This window comes from Sturnus vulgaris, chromosome Z, assembly GCF_052056855.1.
Source record: "Sturnus vulgaris isolate bStuVul1 chromosome Z, bStuVul1.hap1, whole genome shotgun sequence".
NCBI classification, from domain to species: Eukaryota; Metazoa; Chordata; class Aves; order Passeriformes; family Sturnidae; genus Sturnus; species Sturnus vulgaris.
In genome coordinates this window covers 79,442,099-79,459,600 of record NC_142283.1, presented here as the reverse complement: position 1 = coordinate 79,459,600, position 17,502 = coordinate 79,442,099, and the positions used below count along the sequence as shown (strand labels likewise).

General features: G+C 40.5%; 1 protein-coding gene and 1 pseudogene across 4 annotated transcripts in view; one reads left to right on the top strand and one right to left on the bottom strand.

Moving 5' to 3' along the window:
* EPG5 (ectopic P-granules 5 autophagy tethering factor) overlaps positions 1–17,502 on the top strand; it is a 57,323-nt gene that overhangs the window by 6,952 nt on the left and 32,869 nt on the right. For 2 of the 4 annotated variants that reach the window (XM_088156248.1, XM_088156246.1), the window contains exons 3-15: positions 336–579; positions 1,428–1,564; positions 2,129–2,236; positions 3,200–3,273; positions 4,933–5,041; positions 5,351–5,465; positions 6,037–6,187; positions 7,074–7,229; positions 7,582–7,739; positions 10,861–11,015; positions 11,582–11,722; positions 11,950–12,114; positions 13,336–13,455. In XM_088156248.1, the coding sequence (XP_088012374.1) occupies positions 336–579; positions 1,428–1,564; positions 2,129–2,236; positions 3,200–3,273; positions 4,933–5,041; positions 5,351–5,465; positions 6,037–6,187; positions 7,074–7,229; positions 7,582–7,739; positions 10,861–11,015; positions 11,582–11,722; positions 11,950–12,114; positions 13,336–13,455 (1,833 nt within the window). Of the gene's footprint in view, positions 1–335; positions 580–1,427; positions 1,565–2,128; positions 2,237–3,199; positions 3,274–4,932; positions 5,042–5,350; positions 5,466–6,036; positions 6,188–7,073; positions 7,230–7,581; positions 7,740–10,860; positions 11,016–11,581; positions 11,723–11,949; positions 12,115–13,332; positions 13,456–17,502 lie in introns of all 4 variants that reach the window. The other 2 variants (XM_088156247.1, XM_088156245.1) reach the window with 1 other exon arrangement.
* Positions 14,575–15,975, bottom strand: LOC148219956 (uncharacterized; annotated as a pseudogene).

The following is a 17,502-nucleotide window of genomic DNA, read 5'->3' as shown; positions in this document are numbered from 1 at the left end:
AAGCAGGTGCACTCACTGGGAGTGAGACACTTGGTTTTGTTCACATCTGTCAGTGCTACAGGCAAATAACTCCTGGCTGTTTCTAAACCTGAGTTGCTGAGGGTTTATAATATATTTTTTCTTCAGGAGCCAAGGATATGAGTCTTCAGTAATCAGTAGCTCTAAAAAGCACATAGGATATTGCCAAATGTTTGTCTTTCCATTTATGAAATATCCCCTTTTTATGAAAGCTTTGAGATGTGTTTAGGAGAGGGTTATATCATGATTGATTTCTGTTAGGGTGACCCAACAAAATGTCAGAACCGCTGACATGAGATATTTGCTCCTTTTTCCAGGGTGTGTGTGCAGATCAGTGCAAGGTGACAGGTCACCACCGCTACCAGACAGTGGAGCTGAACGAGGGCGTGCTGGGGGAGCTGAAGAAGCTGTTTGAGGCCAAAGCAGAGCACGTCCACCAGACCCTGGCCCTGCACTCCTACACCTCAGTGCTGTCCCGCTTGCAAGTCGAGTCCTATGTTTACAGGTTGCTCAGCAGCTCGTCCCTGCTGAGATCTGTGGCCCTGCAGCAGCAAGAACAAGGTGTGTTTGCTGGCCTGGGCTGCTCCCAGTCCCGGTCAGGGTGCCCAGCACCTCGTGCAGCTGCAGATTTGGAGTCTTGTGGTGGAATTTGTGTAGTGGAGTGTTACTCCTCGGTTACAAAAAACTGGTGATCTGATGTAGGGATCAGTGAAAGCTTTTCCTCAGAGGAAAATGTCTAATACCCTTGAGAATTGGCTTTATCACTGGGCAGTAAAAGCTAACTGCAGGAGTGACTTCTACTGTCTGAGCTGCAGATGGACACTGATTACTCCACAGAAATACTATGTGGATGGGACACCCAAATTCCCAATCTTTTATTGTCCAAGGCAATATCTAATGCAGTTCTTTTTCCCAGTTCTAAAATGAGCTGGATATTTTTCCTGCTTTACTTCCTCTTTGGAAGGCTATTTGAAATCTTAAACTCTTAATCTTTAGAGTTGTCTTTTTGGTTTTCGTCCTAAATGTTTTGTTTGAGTTCATGCCAATATAATACTTCAGCTAAAGTATTTCTCCTCCTCCTACCCCAGATATTTTTCTTCCTTATTGCTCCTCCCTTTGCACTCCATCTCCCAGAAAGTTTATATGCATAGTAGTAAATAGGGGTTCTTAAAAAGCTGATGTTGAGGGAAGGCCTTTTGTGAGAGTAACCATAGTATATTCTTCTTACAATTAGTGTCCAGAGTTTTATTATATTCTAAGGATTCTATTCTGACAGATTTAGCAGGCAGCTGTGTTGAAATATCTTGATGTCTGCAGGTACAGAGAGCAGTTTTAGATGCAGCCCCAAACCCATTGTTCATGCTGCTACTTCTTGTCAAAGCTTCATCAATTCTGTTTTTAATTTACAGTTTCAAAGCAGTCGGAAAATCTCTCTTCAGACTTGAGCCACTTGAAGGAATGTATCAGTGTCCTTTTCAGCTTCACTCGCAGGGTTATTGAAGATCCACAGTTTCACAGTGACCTTCTCATGTGGCTGCAGAGACTGGTGAGGGAGTAGACATGGATATATCTGATCCAGCACACAAGATGAATTCGGGAGTGATTTCTGGAAGTGTTATTGGTTCGCTCCCTGTCCCATGGGCAGTGTTCTTTTGAGTGGGATTTGTCCTACTTGAAAAACAGAATCTCTTAGCAGATCTTTAGAATTGATTCTCTTCTGTGATAAAAGTCAAGCAGCATTAGTGAGGATTGGCACCTGAGCAGCCAACACTGCTCACAGTGAACTTAATAATACTCACTGTGCTTTTACTTATTTTGAAATTAGAACTGTTCAGACTTGTCATGTTTGAGAAACTTTTGTTCTTGCCAGTTTCTAAGTAAATTAGATTTTAATGCAGTTGTAGAAAAAATAATTACACCAAAGAAAATGGTTTGTGGCTCATAAGGCAAACAAACAGATTTTAAATATTATTCTCCTGTAACAAGCTCTGAAAATTCAGGTTTGTTAGAATGTGTGAGAAAAGAAATGAGCAGTATTACTGTAGTTAGCAAGACTGTAAGGAAATGAAATTCAAAATTATTTACTTGATTTGAATATACTTCTCTCTAGGTGTCTGTGCTGCAGAGAATTGGCTGTCCAGGTGACCATCTCTTCCTCTTCAACCACATCCTTCGGTGTCCAGCTGGCATCAGCGAGTGGGCTTGTCCATTCATTCAGGTGTGAATGTTTAATTCTTTACTGTCAGCAGGTTGGAGTGGGAGTGGCGTGGGTAGGGGAGGAGAGTGTCTTGTGCCTGCTTAATCCCTCATGACCCACACTGCCCTTCCAGGTGTGTGGAATCATGGTGGCAGTGAGGGGTTTGTCAGGGAATGCATTTATCCACGTCAGGCCAACCATGTGCAGTTAACAGGGGAGCACACTTCACTCTGGACTGGAGAGATCCCATGAAAGGGAGTCAAGGCCTTATCCACCAGCTTTTGGGAGTTTTCTCCAAAATGTGGAAAGCATATTTAGACTTGAAGAAGCAGCTGTGTATAAAAAGTGAGATTGGATTCAGCTCTGTGTAAGCGATCAAGAGGACCAGATTTTTTTATGTGCTATACATTGAAGTGAGACTGATTTCCCTGGAAGGTTCAGGGACAAAGGTCTAGGTCAGAGGGAGTGCAGCTATACAAAGGCACCCTTGCAAAGAACATATTTGGTCTTTTAAGAGGAGAAAATGTTGGAAATCCAGTCAGAGGAAAAGGGCTTCAACAATTACACTAGCTGGAAAGGCAAACAATACAACAGAAGTATAGAACAGAATAAATTAGCTTGGGAAAGACCCTTAATATCATTGAGTCCAATTAACTTAATGTGGTGAGATTTCATCTTCCCCTTTGCTCAGTGTCTGAATTAGCCCTGGTGCCCGGACCTACATGTGGCACAAAGAGACAGGTTGTCGTCTTTTTTATGGAGCTTTTGATCAGGGCTTTTTTTCCTTCCCTCTTTTAGTTCTTCTAAGTAGTTTTGGACAAGTCATAGTGTTTTGCCGTGGCAATATTTTTTTCAGGGTGTGGGTGTTGTCTTTTATGGATTCTTTTAAGTCTTAACAAAAAACTAGTGAGAAATGTGAATTTTATGAGAATAATTTGCCCTTTTCTTGTTTAGATTTACTTAGATTTTTGCATTTAATTTCAGATCAAAGTCTTGGGTAACCCTTCGGGTGTCTTCCATTTCATGCAGTCTCTTGCCTTGCTTATGTCTCCTGTCAAGTAAGTATGAACACGATTTTATAAATATGCTCTGATTATTTAAGACTAGAAAACGCACAATCTACTTCTAAAACTCTGGAAGTTCATTGCAGGCAAAGTCATAAAAGCAGGCGCATATAGATTCACAGTTTAATTCAAACTCTTTTACTTATTCATCTTAAAATTCAGCCTTGGCAGTGCCTCCTTGTGCTGTACACGGTATGATGCAGCTTTCTTTCAGCTGTGAAATAGCTTGTGAAGACTGACAAACCCACAGTTTTATTCTGAAATATTTCTTGCTCTGCACCATGGCCTGTTTTTTTAATACTGTCTCTGCAATAGAGTCCCCCGAGTAAAGATGTTAAGCTGGTGTACACACTGATTGGACTTCTGGATATATTTTTTATCCTTTTTTTAAAATTTATTTTTAAAATCTAGTAGGAGTGTGGTGCTTGGAGAAGCTGATTAATGAAATCAGTCACGAGTGAAAAGGGTTTTACTTTCCAGATAAAATGCATAGCTTGCCTTTCCCTCTGCCCAAAATTTGATGTGAAAAAATCAAACTGCTGGTATTCAGAGCTGTCACTGTGATCTTGATAGTTTGGGTCTGAGTTAAGTGGGAGTCTTGTTTATTGAAAGCTGTTATTTTAAAGGGTTTTATTTTTACATTTTCTTTCTAGAACTACCTGGGGAAAGCAGTGTATCATGAGGGAATGTGCGTTGCCAGTTCCTTTTAATTCTTGTGTTTGGAACAAGGGCCAACTTAATGCGTCTGGGGTGCTGCTCTAAATGTTGATACCAGAGCTCAGAGCCTCCACAGGGTCTGCTTTTACTGCTGAAAGAGCTGAGACCTGTCTGTTACAGCTCCTGCATGTCAGGAACCAGGTTATCCTAGAGTCATTTACAATCACAGGATTGTTTAGGTTGGAAAACATCTATAAGTTTGTTGAGTCCAACTCTTAAACCTGAACCACTGTGTCCCCTGCTGAACCAGGTCCTCTGATGCCACATCCACAAGCCTTCTGAACACTTCCAGACATGTTGACTACACCACTGCCCTAAACAATCTGTTGCAGTGCCTGACCAAGTTTCCATTAAAAAATTTTCCCTAATATCTAATCCAAACCTCCTGTAGTGCAGCTTGAGGCTTTTTTCAGTCCTGTCACTTTTAACTTGGAAGCAGAGCACCTGGCTGTGCCCTCCTGTCAGGGAGTTGTGCAGAGCCACAAGGTCCCCCCTGAGCCTCCTTTTCTCCAGGCTGAGCCCCTTTCCAGCTCCCTCAGCCTCTCCCGGGGCTCCAGCCCCTTCCCCAGCTCCGTTCCCTGCCCTGGACACGCTCCAGCCCCTCGGTGTCTCTCTTGTCCTGAGGGGCCCAGAGCTGTCCCCAGCACTGCAGGTGTCCCAGCAGTGCCAGCACAGGGGACAGCGCTGCCCTGGGGCTGTGTCACACCCTGGCTGACACAGCCCAGGGGCCACTGGCCTCTTGCCCACCTGGGCTCCTGTCCAGCTGCTGGCACCAGCACCCCCAGGGCCTTTCCTGCCATGCATCTTTCTGCTTTACTTGCTAATTTCTTCCTCTTGCATCTGGGTTTTTTAATATCTTCCCTTAACTGAAAGATTACTGAATTCAGGATTTTTAATTTTCTAATTTTTCACACTTGATTTTTCACTTTAAACCAGAAATCGTGTGGACTTCATGTGCCACATGAAACCAAGTGAAAGGAAAAGTTCCTCTTCATCTGGAAAGGAATCTGGAAACTGGACTCTGGTAGATGAAGGAGGAGAAGAGGTACAGCAGATGACTTCTTTTGTTTCTCTTTTTGTCCTTTATGCTTTTGTTCAAGCTCATTGATCTTTGTGAAATGGATGAGGAAAATCTGACTTAAGTTAAAAAGGATAATTTGAATTTACTTCTGTTTTAGTCTCCTTTTATCTCTGTGGTATAACTGTAGAGATTGGAGCTTCCAGTAGTGAGTATTAGCAGAGAGTATTGAAATATTTCAGTTTTTCCTAACAAAACTGTTATTAGTGCAATAGTGAAGCCCTTTACTATTGGCTTTACTGTAAAGCTATTGACAGCACCTGTATTTGTCTATAGGATGAGGATCCTGAAACAAGCTGGATTCTACTCTTGGAAGATGATTTGATTGCTCTATTGTCACAGTTCCCATTTCATGAACTCTTTCAGCAGTTCCTCGGCTTTACATCTGAAGGTAAGCCAGTTGCTAGAGACTTATTCTTCATTTTGCTTATGCTAATTAAATTAATGGCTGCCACTGCCAAGAGTGCTACTGTATTATGAAACTCTCTGAGAAAAATAATAATAATGAACCTGTGCAGCAGCTTGCAGGCTAAAGAGATGAGATGGAAGTATATGCCATGTGTATGGGTTAAATAAAAATGTAATAGCAACATGCAGGCAAAACATTAGACTCTTTTCCCTTAGTTTGGATTTGGTTGTCAGTTAACTTCCAAAAGTGCTTTCAGAACTATTTTTCCTCCTCACCTCTTAATTGTAATGTTATGTGATTTTTCTCTTTTTTTTTTTTTTTTTTTTTTTTTTTTTTTAATCTCTGGACAAGTAATTGTTTGCCAGAGGTCTTATTACCTGCATATTTTATTTGTACTTTCATACTTAGCAGGTAGTTAGTGTTCATTTCATAAACATAGCATACATTTCAATTCACAATATGGTGAATTGTTGCTTTGAGTGCTTGTTAAGTTAGTTAAAAATCCAGAAATCACACTTTTTTTTTAACTCTTATTTTTGTGTCTCCATCTAAGGTGCTTATTTTCCTGAAAAAACATCTCCCCAAAAGATGATGAAGATTTTTGCCTTTGCAAACTCCTTAGTGGAACTTCTGTCTGTGGGATTAGAAACGTTTAACAGAGCACGGTACCGACAGTTTGTGAAGAGAATTGGTCAGCTCATCAAGTAAGAGAATTTTTTTCTCTGTGGTGTGATTGAATCTGTTTTATACATATATTTGATACTCAGAGCTGCTGAAAAATCCTCAGAATCAAACATCAAACAACCAAAGTAACCCAAACCCAAGCAGTTCTCAGGTAGGTTTTGCTCTGACATTTGTTCAGTTCAGGGTTAGGCAGTCTGGGAATCTGAAGTGGAGAATTACAAAATCTAAATGCTGTGGGTGCAAAGGGGCCAGGTGAGCTATGGAGCACCAGCTGACTTCCATTAGTCATGTTGTTAGGCTTGTCTTGGGTACTCACTGAAACCCAACAAACAGAAATCCCTTGAATTTCCCCTATCTATAACTGATGTTACTGCTTGATTTCAGTTGTTACCCAAAATTGTTTTGGGGTTTTTGCTCCCTGAAAATTGTCCTGTTGTTGCAGTAAGTAAATGTAATTGAAGCCTAAAAGCTGCTCTTCATTTTTAAATCTCTAGCATTGTCTTCTATGTGTGCGTTCTCAAGGGGGAATACAGTCAAATTAGAAAAAAAATCCATCTTTTTCTTTGTGTTATGGAGGCAGTAACTTTCTCAGTGTAATTATTTCTGTATGAGTTTTCTGTATGTACAGCTCTTTCATCCTGTACAGTTATTTAAGGCTCCAAAGGTCACACACAACCTAATTTGGTATAACTGAATATTATGCCTTGTTTGCTTGTAAAACCCAGGAGGGAGAACATAGAAATTTGACTGATGCAATTTATATAGAAACCTCTGGAACCCAGAGGGAAAAATGTTGGACATGTGTCTTGTGGCTGGACTCTGATCGTGTTGCTCTTGTCTGTGTTTTCCTGTGGTGGTGACATACTTAATGATCCTTCTTTGGCTTTTGTTTGCTCTGCTATGTAGGATGACAGTGTGTCATGTGAGTGACCACTGGGCCCAGTATGTTAGTGGCAATAAACAATATGGATCAGTAGAACAACCCTACTCTGTGGAAAAATTGCAACTGGAGTTCGATGAGCTGTTTTTCAGAGCTGTTCTACATGTTCTGAAGGCAAAAAGGTGGGTAATCCCTTCACTGGCTTAATTTTGGAGGAGTTCAATACTTGAAACTGGGATTTGGAGTAGCTTTAAATACTTAAAGTTTAAACAAGTCTGAAATAAGTAGGATTTTTCAGTGCATTGGTAGCATCAAGGTGGGGAGGAATTAGGCCATGAATTGTAGCAACTGACAGAAGCTCTGAAATCTTGGCCAGTTCAGAATGAGGTTGGCTCAGAATCTGAGGTGCTAATACACATCCTCACATTCCTAATTCTGTTGTGTAGCAGAGGTGTGGGCCAGAGACGTCTCCTTTCCAAATGTTGGGATTTATCAGGGTGGAGCTGTTCCTAGCTGCCTCTTCAAATCCAACAGGTTGGGAGTCTGGCTGTTCATGTCTGAGATGCCTTATGGAACCTTGTCCAGCAACATGCTTTGGAGGCTCTTCTTCGTCATGCACTGTGCTGAGAACGAGCACCTGGAGCAGCTCTGCTCTACTCTTCAACCTGTTGATTACAAGCAAAGACTCAAAGGTAAAATTCCCCCCCACAGAACCAGTTCTAATCCATCAACCTGCTGCTGCATCAGCTGTGGGTTTAACTCTTTGCACCCTTGAGCATGGCTGGTCCAGTGGCCACAGAAATGTCTTGGGCAGTTCACGGTTTTCCAGTACCTGTTTGCCCAAATTGTCATTTTAACAGCAATTGATAGATTTTAATGCCCTTGTTTTCTCTGTGGCTGCCTCAGAGCTGCAGGAGGGACATGCAGGAGGTACTTCCCATGTTGACCTTCAACAGTACTTGGAGAGTGAGATTTAAATCCTAAAGTACAGACGTATCACTTAGGATTAGTGTGGCAATTTTTTGGTTAGGTGTGTTGGATTTTGTTGGTTTTTATTTTCTTGCTACTGGTTGACTGTTGAGCTGCTGGTAGTTGTACAAATAATGTATTTTTAGTGTCCTCCTTTTTTTTCCCCACTAAACTTGCTAATTTTGGCTTTAGTAACTCACATTATTGGAGACTGCTTATCATCCCCAACTATGTTTCTTTTATCTCAGGCCTTCTTTTCATGCATTTCTTGTCCTAAGTGGAACATTTTATTTTTACTTCCTCTTGACTTTTGTCCCATGTTGATCTCCACAGTGAACGTGGTGTTTTCAGCTATAGCAGTGCTATTTAGAGGCCAGCTGGAATGCTAGTTTCCCTCTGCTGCTGCATTCATGGATAGTATTTCAGGACTTGATTGACAGGGGGACAGGTAAACAGTTTACTGTTCCCTACTTTACAGCTTCTTTGCTCCCTTCAGGGAGAACAAATCTCATTTTTGTCAGTTTTACTTCTCAGCTGGCTGGTATCCCAAGTAGCTGTTACCCCATCTACAAAGTTTTGATGGAGAAGCAAAAGAAAATGGTGATTCTGAGAGGTTACCGAGTATCTTGGCTCTGTGCAAACGCAGCTAACATTTAAGGCGATTTACATAGAGATACCAAGATTGTAGTTGTGTGCACTTGATTAAGTGCTGATCTAATAAGACTTGCCAGCCAAAACAGTAGCTGTTACACTGTTTCAGTAGAATGTCTTTATTTTTGTTTTTGCTAGAAAATTTTTACTGCATCTATTATAGGTTGCAGTAACAAACACAATTTTTTTAATATATATAATTATCCTTTCCAGGCATTGTTTTGCTTCTAGCTAACTTTTGTTTCAAAGTCCCTGGTATGCTGATGCAGGATTTCTTTATCCTCTTCATTCTCCTCAATGAGTTTTGTCAGTATAATACTGTTTTTTTCACCAGTGTCCAGACGGAATATCAACAGTTCTTTCAGTGAAACCCGTCTAATCTTCTGAAATATTTTCTTTTAACTGCCACATAACAAATTATTCTTAATTTCTTGTAATTCATACCCTGGAAGACCATGACATTAACATTCTCTTGGGAGAGAGCCTTTTTTAGTGATTTCCTCTCCCAAATAAACATGAGAAAAGGGTGATAAACCTGCAAGTATAAGCAAGCCTTGGTAATTGGTGGAAGCTTTAAGCATCAAATCCACAGAGGTGGGAGTAATGCCTTTTTGAAATTACCTAAAAACAGAAGCCAGATAAAATTAAGAAAAAAAAAAAGCAGTTGTATTTATTGAAGGGCCTTCAGGTACATTTTGGGCAGACAAAGCCCCCCAGGGGCTACACCCAAAAGTGGATGATGGGTCACAGGTTTTTCATACTTTTGTAAGTTTGATCCATTTAAATATTGGAGATTAATCTTCCAATTAGAGGTAATGAAGTAATTTACCCCAAGTTTGCTTTCCCCCAATTCACTTTTGTTAGCATATCTCTTTATTTGTGGTCACAGTTTCCTCGCTGCCAGTATCTGGATTTGAGAAGTCAGTGATTTTTAGGGTGCCCTGAACTTGAAGTGTAGTGTGATTAGAGGAAAGGAATAGGGTCAAGTAGCAAGTGGATGGTGAAGATACTGTTTCTCCTCTATGATACGACAGGATTTAGGTGGAGTCTCTGCTTCCCTTATTCCTTGTCCCCATCTTCAGTCCCAGGCTATGGCTTGGTGTGGGTTTGAGGTCAGTGTGGAGCCCACAGCTGACCCCTTCTCCCCACTGTGGGTGACTCTGCTATGCCTCTAGATGCAATAATGATGTGGTCATTTTTAGTATCCTTTTGCATCATCTTAAAAAAACTAAAGTGCAAGGGGAAACACAGTTGTCTGTAACTTCTGCAGTAAGGATAAAAAATATCCTTAGGAAGTAGAGGTGAATGGATGAGGCACCCTTTGTTTGCCTGCTGTGTCTATCAGCAGTGCAGTTTCTCTTACTGTTTGGAAGAAACTGTTTTCTTAAATTACACAATCCTCTAGCATGCTGTTCCATGAGCTGTTTTGCCTGTGCAAGCCTGACCTTCTCAGGTTGGAGTAGAGTTGCAAAATTCTTGAAAGCCCTTAAAATAGAATGTAACCCCAGTGCACGTGTTTGATCCCAGGCATGCTGAGCACACGTGTGTTCAGGTTAGCTGAGTGCACAATGGGTGCTTTTTCTGTATATTCAGCTGCTATGAAAAAAATCACTGTAAACAGTGTTTGCTGGCATGTTTTGGTTCAGAGAAGGTAGATCACTCCTGAAAATTTTTTTACAGCTCAAATGCTGCTTTCAGGGCTTGTTTAGCTGCACAGACTCTATTTAAAGTTATTTGGAAGAAATTAAAAATACATTTTAAAGCCTTGTACAGGTTCCTTTGTATCCTTACCTTCCTGTTGTCCCACACCCTGAGGAATGGAATGTTTATTTGTTTTTGGCAATATCTCTTTAGAGTTTAAAAGTAAACCTCCCTTGAATTTGAATGAAAACATCTCTTAGCCTTCCTACTTGTGCAGGTTCAGTTCTCTGTTTTCAGAGATGGATTCCAAACAAGTGCATCCAGTATTTTTGCTTGTATTGTACCTGGGAAACTAAAATTGGCCCTTTTTTGTAGCTCTTGGGCGTAATCAAGACTTGGGACTAGATACTTGCAGAATTTTTACTTGTGGTTGGCATGGAATGATCTCCACAGATCACTTCTTTGGAATTTGAGTGAATAACTCTATAAATGCTGTTGTTGTGTGTCCTATTGCAATTTCATCATGTTTCTTTTAATTGACTTTTTTTCTAGATCCAGAGCACCTTGCACAGTTTGAAAAGTATCTCCAGTCAATGAACTGCTCAGAAGAAATCTGTCTGCTCACCACATTTGCTCAGATGGCACAAACCAAACGGACTGATGTTGATGAGGATTTTATCAAAATCGTTGTTTTGGAGATATATGAGGTGACTAATGTTACTGGTGCATTCAGGAAAATAATGAAAATGCTCTTTATATTTGTAATTGTGGGAGGTGTGAAACTTTCATGGCTTCTGTAGTTTGTTCAGCCATGGAATTAAAAAAGTGCTACTTTAAACAAAAATTACTGAATTAAAATTGCCTGAAATACTTGTTTTTTTCTGGGAAAAAGAACAGATTTTCTGTAAGCAAAGCCAGAATGAAACAAATAAACAAAAATACTTTTATTTTGTTTTATTTTTCTCATACAGGCCTAACCTGTAACTCTGGAATTCCTTATAGGTTGTTTTTTCTGTTGTTTTTGGTGAGATTATTTTTAGTGCCTGTGGCTCTGTTGTTCCTGTGTTTAGTTTTGGGCATGTTTTTTAGCACTGTGACACAGAACTTTCCTGGTGTTTAAGGGAAATCAGTTTCACTTTTCATATGGGCATTTATCAAGTTTACAATGACCAAGAGCAATTGAGTGTCCTATATTTTCCAGGAGACTTTTTAATTCCGTGTTAGTGGAGGTCATCCAGAAGCAGTAACTTCTCTTCCCTGCTCATCTTCTCAGGTGTCCTATGTTAGTCTTTCCACAAGAGAAGCATTTTCCAAGGTTGGTCGAGAACTCCTGGGAGCCATTGCCAGCATCCACACACAGATTATTTCTGTACTGCTGGATCGGATTAGAGAGACCATTGATAAAGTGGGGATGGTAAGTGCTGATGTCTATAATTTAAATAATTTAAATCACACACCCAGTTAAACCTAGAGGCCATACCAGGTTGTGTGATAAGACATGGCTTGGTATGAATGGATGTGTTAAAGACCCGTCTGTGGGAGGTTTTTGGTCATACTTCACTTTAAAATAGCAGGGCACAGTGCTGATTATTGTTGTGTGCTGAGTACTGATTTGCACTTTTTTGCTCTCTCTCCTCAAAGGTTTCTTTATATCTATTTAAAGAACTGCCCCTGTACCTGTGGAAGCCTTCTTCATCTGAGATAGCTCTGATCCGTGACTGGTTGTTGAATTACAGCCTGACAACAGTGGAGAATAAACTGGCTTGCATTATCTTGGAAGGGCTGAACTGGGGATTTGGTGAGCATGTAGGTATTGAGAACAGAAGCCTTGAACCTCCTCAGTTTTTCAGAGCAAAAGTTTAGCTCAACCTGGGAGAAGAACAGAATTTCAAAACAGTTAATTGCATGCTTTTATATTATGGCTGTACACCTAATGGCACAAAATGAGAATTTCATAATTATTTTACAGCACACTGCCTGAGGATTTGCTTGTGCTGCTTTCTTATAGTGGTGCAGCTGAGTTTAAAAGAGATATTTAAGCAAGGATTTTTTTTCCTCTCTAAATGAGGAAATAGTTGATACGACAATTTTTTATGAGTCACATGATTAAAATGCTTTTGACTGTAAAAGTAGAGGAATCTTTTGAAAAATGTGTAGGAGCCTGGTGTGACTGTAGCTTGCATGCTGGTATCTAGGTATGTTTTTCAGAGAGCAAGAAAAATAATGATGGAAATTAGACATTTCAAAACCCTGAGCATCACTGAAATTATCAGGAATTATTCCATAATACTGGGTTACTCTAGGAGCTCCTTGACTTCAGGATATAACTGAGGGTGAATGCTGTTTCAGAAAAAAGCAGGAATAGACTGAGGGAATAATGTTGCCTGTGTTCAGTGATTTAGTTTAGCATTGCATTCTGTGCATTTGGTGATCCTGAACTCTTCTCTTTGCCATGCTGATGGTTGTACATTAATATCGACTTACTTTTTCTCTCTGTTTCTTGTGGACATGTAAAGAAAAGTGAATATTAGGGAAAATTAACAATTCTTTGCTGTGCAGTAGCAACACCATGTCTGTACCCTTTGGTATGGGGAAAAATGGCTCTTTTATGTGGCAGTTGATAGAGGAATTGCTGTGTTTTTGTACAAAAAACATGGTCTTGGGATTTGGTTTTGTGTTTAAAGGCAAGAGTTCAAGTGTCTGTATTATGTATTTGAAAAAGGCATCTATGGATTTTTGCATTAGTAATCATAAGTTCATAAAATGCACATGGAAAGTGAATATTGTGATGCCTTTAAAAAAATAATCTTGTTATTGGGCTTTGTGTTGCCCATTGTGAGCCTGGTACTCTTTAACATTGAGCTGAATTTTTTTCACTGGGCAAGATTTTTGCCTAGATTTTGCAATAATTAATTTGAACTGCAAGAAAAATATTAGGATTTATTTCTCCGTGGTGCAGCTGAATGTACAGTTGTAGAGACCTCTTAAACGACTCAAGTTTTTATGTCTTGACACTGTTTTTAGCAGAATACTCTTCACCTGGATCCAACTATCCATTCTGAAGTTGCATTGATGGTCCTGGAAGCGTATCAGAAATATCTCTCCCAAAAGCCATATGCTGGGCTGCTTTCTGAAAGCATAAAACAGGTATCCTTTCTCCTTACTTACAAGGAATAACTTATGGATGGCTATAAGTGGGAAAAGCTCTAGGGCAAGATCTTGTTTTTCTCCTTTTTTTTTTTTTTTCATTCTTTTTAAAGCTATTCTTTGTCTAACTACAATTTCGTAACATAATAACACTCAATGTTGCCTGCACCCACAGAGCGGTTTGAAGATACTGTCAGGCTTCTGTTGAAAATCTGTGTGAGAATCACAGAATCATAGAATGTTTTGACAGAAGGGACCTTAAAGATCATCCGGTCCCACCCCCTGCCATGGGCAGGGACACCTTCCACTGTTCCAGGCTGCTCCAAGCCCTGTCCAGCCTGGCCTTGGACACTGCCAGGGATCCAGGGGCAGCCACAGCTGCTCTGGGCACCCTGTGCCAGGGCCTGCCCACCCTCACAGAGAACAATTTCCTACTAATATCTGATCTAAATCTACTCTGTCTCATTTTGAAGACATTCCCTGTGTCGTGTCACTCCATGCTCTTATAAACAGTCTCTCTCCATCTTCCTTGAAAAAGACATTTAATTTTGACCCGCTTGCAGGTTTGTGAATAGTCACAAACTGCTCCTCCTTTACTCATGCAGAGGTAGATAGTACTTGCTAAAGCAAGGCTATTTATCATTACTGGTGATCATAAGAGAGCTCACTCCAGCTCTTAATCTCATTTGAAGACTCAAGTGTTAATCCCTTTTGGAGCTTTTCAGCAGTGGGCAGTGTTATGTGACCTGAACACACCACAGACATTTCTTAAATTGATTTTACAGCACACTGGGCTCAGGAAGGGATAGCCCTAAGTTACAGGATGCAAGGAAGGATGGAAAGATCAAAGTTAAAAAATCCCTGTTTTGGATATTTGTCACCGTTGGATTGGATGTGACATACACGCACACACAGTTGAACAGAATAACAGTGGCGTCCTCTTTATTCCGTGTGTTCTCCAGTTTATACACTCTTAACAAAGTGTGATCTTAAGTTATTGACTGCATCACAATACCTTATTATATTAATCGGTGCAAAGCAATTAGTGTCAATATATTTGGCAAAAGTTTTGCAAAAATTTAATAAGGCCCACACACACATTTACTTTCTCATGTAGTCTAAATACAGAAGTCCTTCAGGTATCTTTTTAAATCAGTTTCCATGCTAATGGTCTTGTCTTCTTCCTTGCTATGGATACACTCAGAATTCATCAGTTGATGTTACTTCTACTAACTCAGTTTGGCTTACAGGCCAGGTCTCAAGCCCCTCCACACTTTTCCCTTTTTATATTTGAGCTACAAACACAGCTGCCAAGGATTTTTGCAGGGCCCTGTGCAAAAATCCAAGCAGACAGGGGAGGCACAAAGCAATAATTACAATCACCAGCAAAATAAACGATCCAGTCTTCAAGAAGGCTTTAAGCCATTCAGTGATGCCCCAACTGTTGAAAAAACTATTCAGCCATCCCTATCCTTCATCACCTGTAATTCATTGACTCTTTCAAATTTGCAGTGCTTTTGTAGATTGATTCACTGTGATCTGATAAATTCATGCAACACATGCCTTCAGAATCCTGGCATCCATGACCATGTGCTAACAACAAAAAATCAATAGCTGCTCTGTTTTGCAAAGTGGCAATGTCTAACGCTATCTACACCTAGTAGTAACCCACTTAAAGCCACACATGTGTCATTGCTTTGTTTAGCTAACCAACAACCAAGTTTATTCAGTGAGGGTAGAGCATGAGCTGCAGCTCCTCCAGGTGCCAAAATGGATGCAGGAGCAATAGAAGCAGGTCCCCAAAAAGCCATATTATCCTGGCATTGAGAAGTAAATTCATGTCGAAGTGATCGTTTGCTTCTTATTTTCTGGTGCATCATTATAATGTTGGGCAGCAATAGAGTGAATTGGCCCAAACTGCACGGATCTCTTGTTATCCTATTTGGAATACCAACCCAAGTACAATCACCACAGATTAAAACCACACCTTTTGGCAGCTGCAAAGACACATTAGAGACACGTGCTGTATGATGTGAGGTGTAGTTACACCACAAGCTTGCATTTCTGTATACATTTAATGTTGCATTTACATTCTGAGGCAGCCCCCCTTTGGTCTTCTCTTTCCTCTTGTAACTAAACATTACACAAGCATCCATTTGCAATGATCCCAGCAATTCTAGTTCCTGTGGCTCAATGGTAACTTGAGGCAAGTGTGCACAGATACTGTTCCAAAAAATCTACATTTTGTATGGGATTCACTGATTTACAATTAAAAGCTTGTGAGGGACAAGGCCAGTTGTCAAGAGGTACACCAACAAGACACACAGAGTGTGGATTTTCAGGATTGGAGACTGATAAACACAGCGTGTCTTGATGTGTAGCCTTAGACAGTGTCACCCACACGTTGTGCTTTGGTTGTGGTGGAATCTTCCATCCTGTTCCTTCCTGTGTGCTGCAGGTAAGGCTTAACACAGTGAGCAGGAATCCAGCATGGTCCATTTTCTGCAGAGACACAAGCATACCCCTTCCCCAGGTTATTAAATCTATAGGACCACTCCATTGGCCACTAACCCAATCTCTCACTTGCACACGAGCAGGCTTTTGCAGCTCTGATTTCGAAATTAAAGAGGAAAGGTGGGAAAACAAGGAAGTAAAGAAGTTGTCTCCCTGTCGGATAAAAAGTTCAACGCATAAACTGCCTAGGGAGTTTCTTCTTGCATTCTCCATTTTTGTTTTTGAAGCTGGTGCTTCAGTGTGCCATGAGCACGTTCAACAGTAGCTTGTCCAGTGGAAGAATGAGGAATACCTGTACTAAGTACAGTTCCCCAAACAGCTAATAAATGCTGTGTTTTCTGAGATATATAACCAGATCCATTGTCAGCCTTAATCTGCTGAGGTACTCCTAAAACGGCAAAACCTCTTTGAAAGTGATGAATAATACCTACAGCTTTTTCATCTCCATGTGCAGTTGTTACAATAGCATGAGAGAAAGTATCAGTTGATACATGTACATGTCTTCCAAATCAGTCATCTGAGTGATGTCTGTTTGCCAGAGTTGCAATGCTTGCAGCCCTCTGGGGTTGGTCCCATAATATGCAGAAACTTGTGAACCTTGACAGTCAGGGCATGCAGCAACAATTGAACGAGCACCATTGCTACTGAGGCCGAATTGCAGCTGTAAAGCTTGAGATCCCTGATGGTAAAATTGATGAGATAAGATTGCTTGTTGCCTGTGATCAGGGACTGTTAAGGCAGCATTGGCAGCAAGAGCGTCAGCTACAGCATTTCCGTCTGTGAAAAATCCTGGCAAAGAAGTGTGACTGCGAATTTGCAGCACAGAATATGGTTCAGTGGGTTGCTGAATTGTATTCCACAATTCCAGCAATATATCAAATAAAGGTGAATGATCAACTTCAGATAAAGCAGCCTTATCCAATTTTCAGGTCAAATTTACTACATAAGTAGAATCTGTCACAATGTTTACAGCTTGAGGAAACAACTGAAATGCAGTGGCTGTGGCTTGCAATTCAACAATTTGAGGTGAACCTGTTTGAAATTTTACCACATGTTGCCAATTGCCGTTGATTTTCCAAGTAACTTTCTTGTTTCTTCAGGCCCCTCCATAGATATTCAGTCAAAGATGCTTATATTTATTTATTCAGAGGTTTTAGCATTGTGCTAGGCTTTGTCTTCCCAGTATTTTTTTGTATGGTGTTTTCCTCTATACTTTTTTCCCCCAACCTTTTCTTCCCACACTGTGAATGTTCTTTGTTGTCTCTGCTCTGTTTTGACTTGCTCCTCTGTACTACTTAACCATGGTTTGTTATCTTGTGCCAGCCAGATGAGTTCTCTTTTTAAGCCAGTGTTAGCGCTAGTTTCCACTTGTGCTGTTTAATCTATCCTGACTTGCATGAGCCTATAACTAGAATTAGAGAGAAAGTAATGCTTAGGTTCTTGTACCCCTGCTCAGAGAGGATGAAATATCTGCACTGCCCTCCAGCTCTACAATTTACATTGCTCTGTCAGAACATGTACATTTTTTTTCCC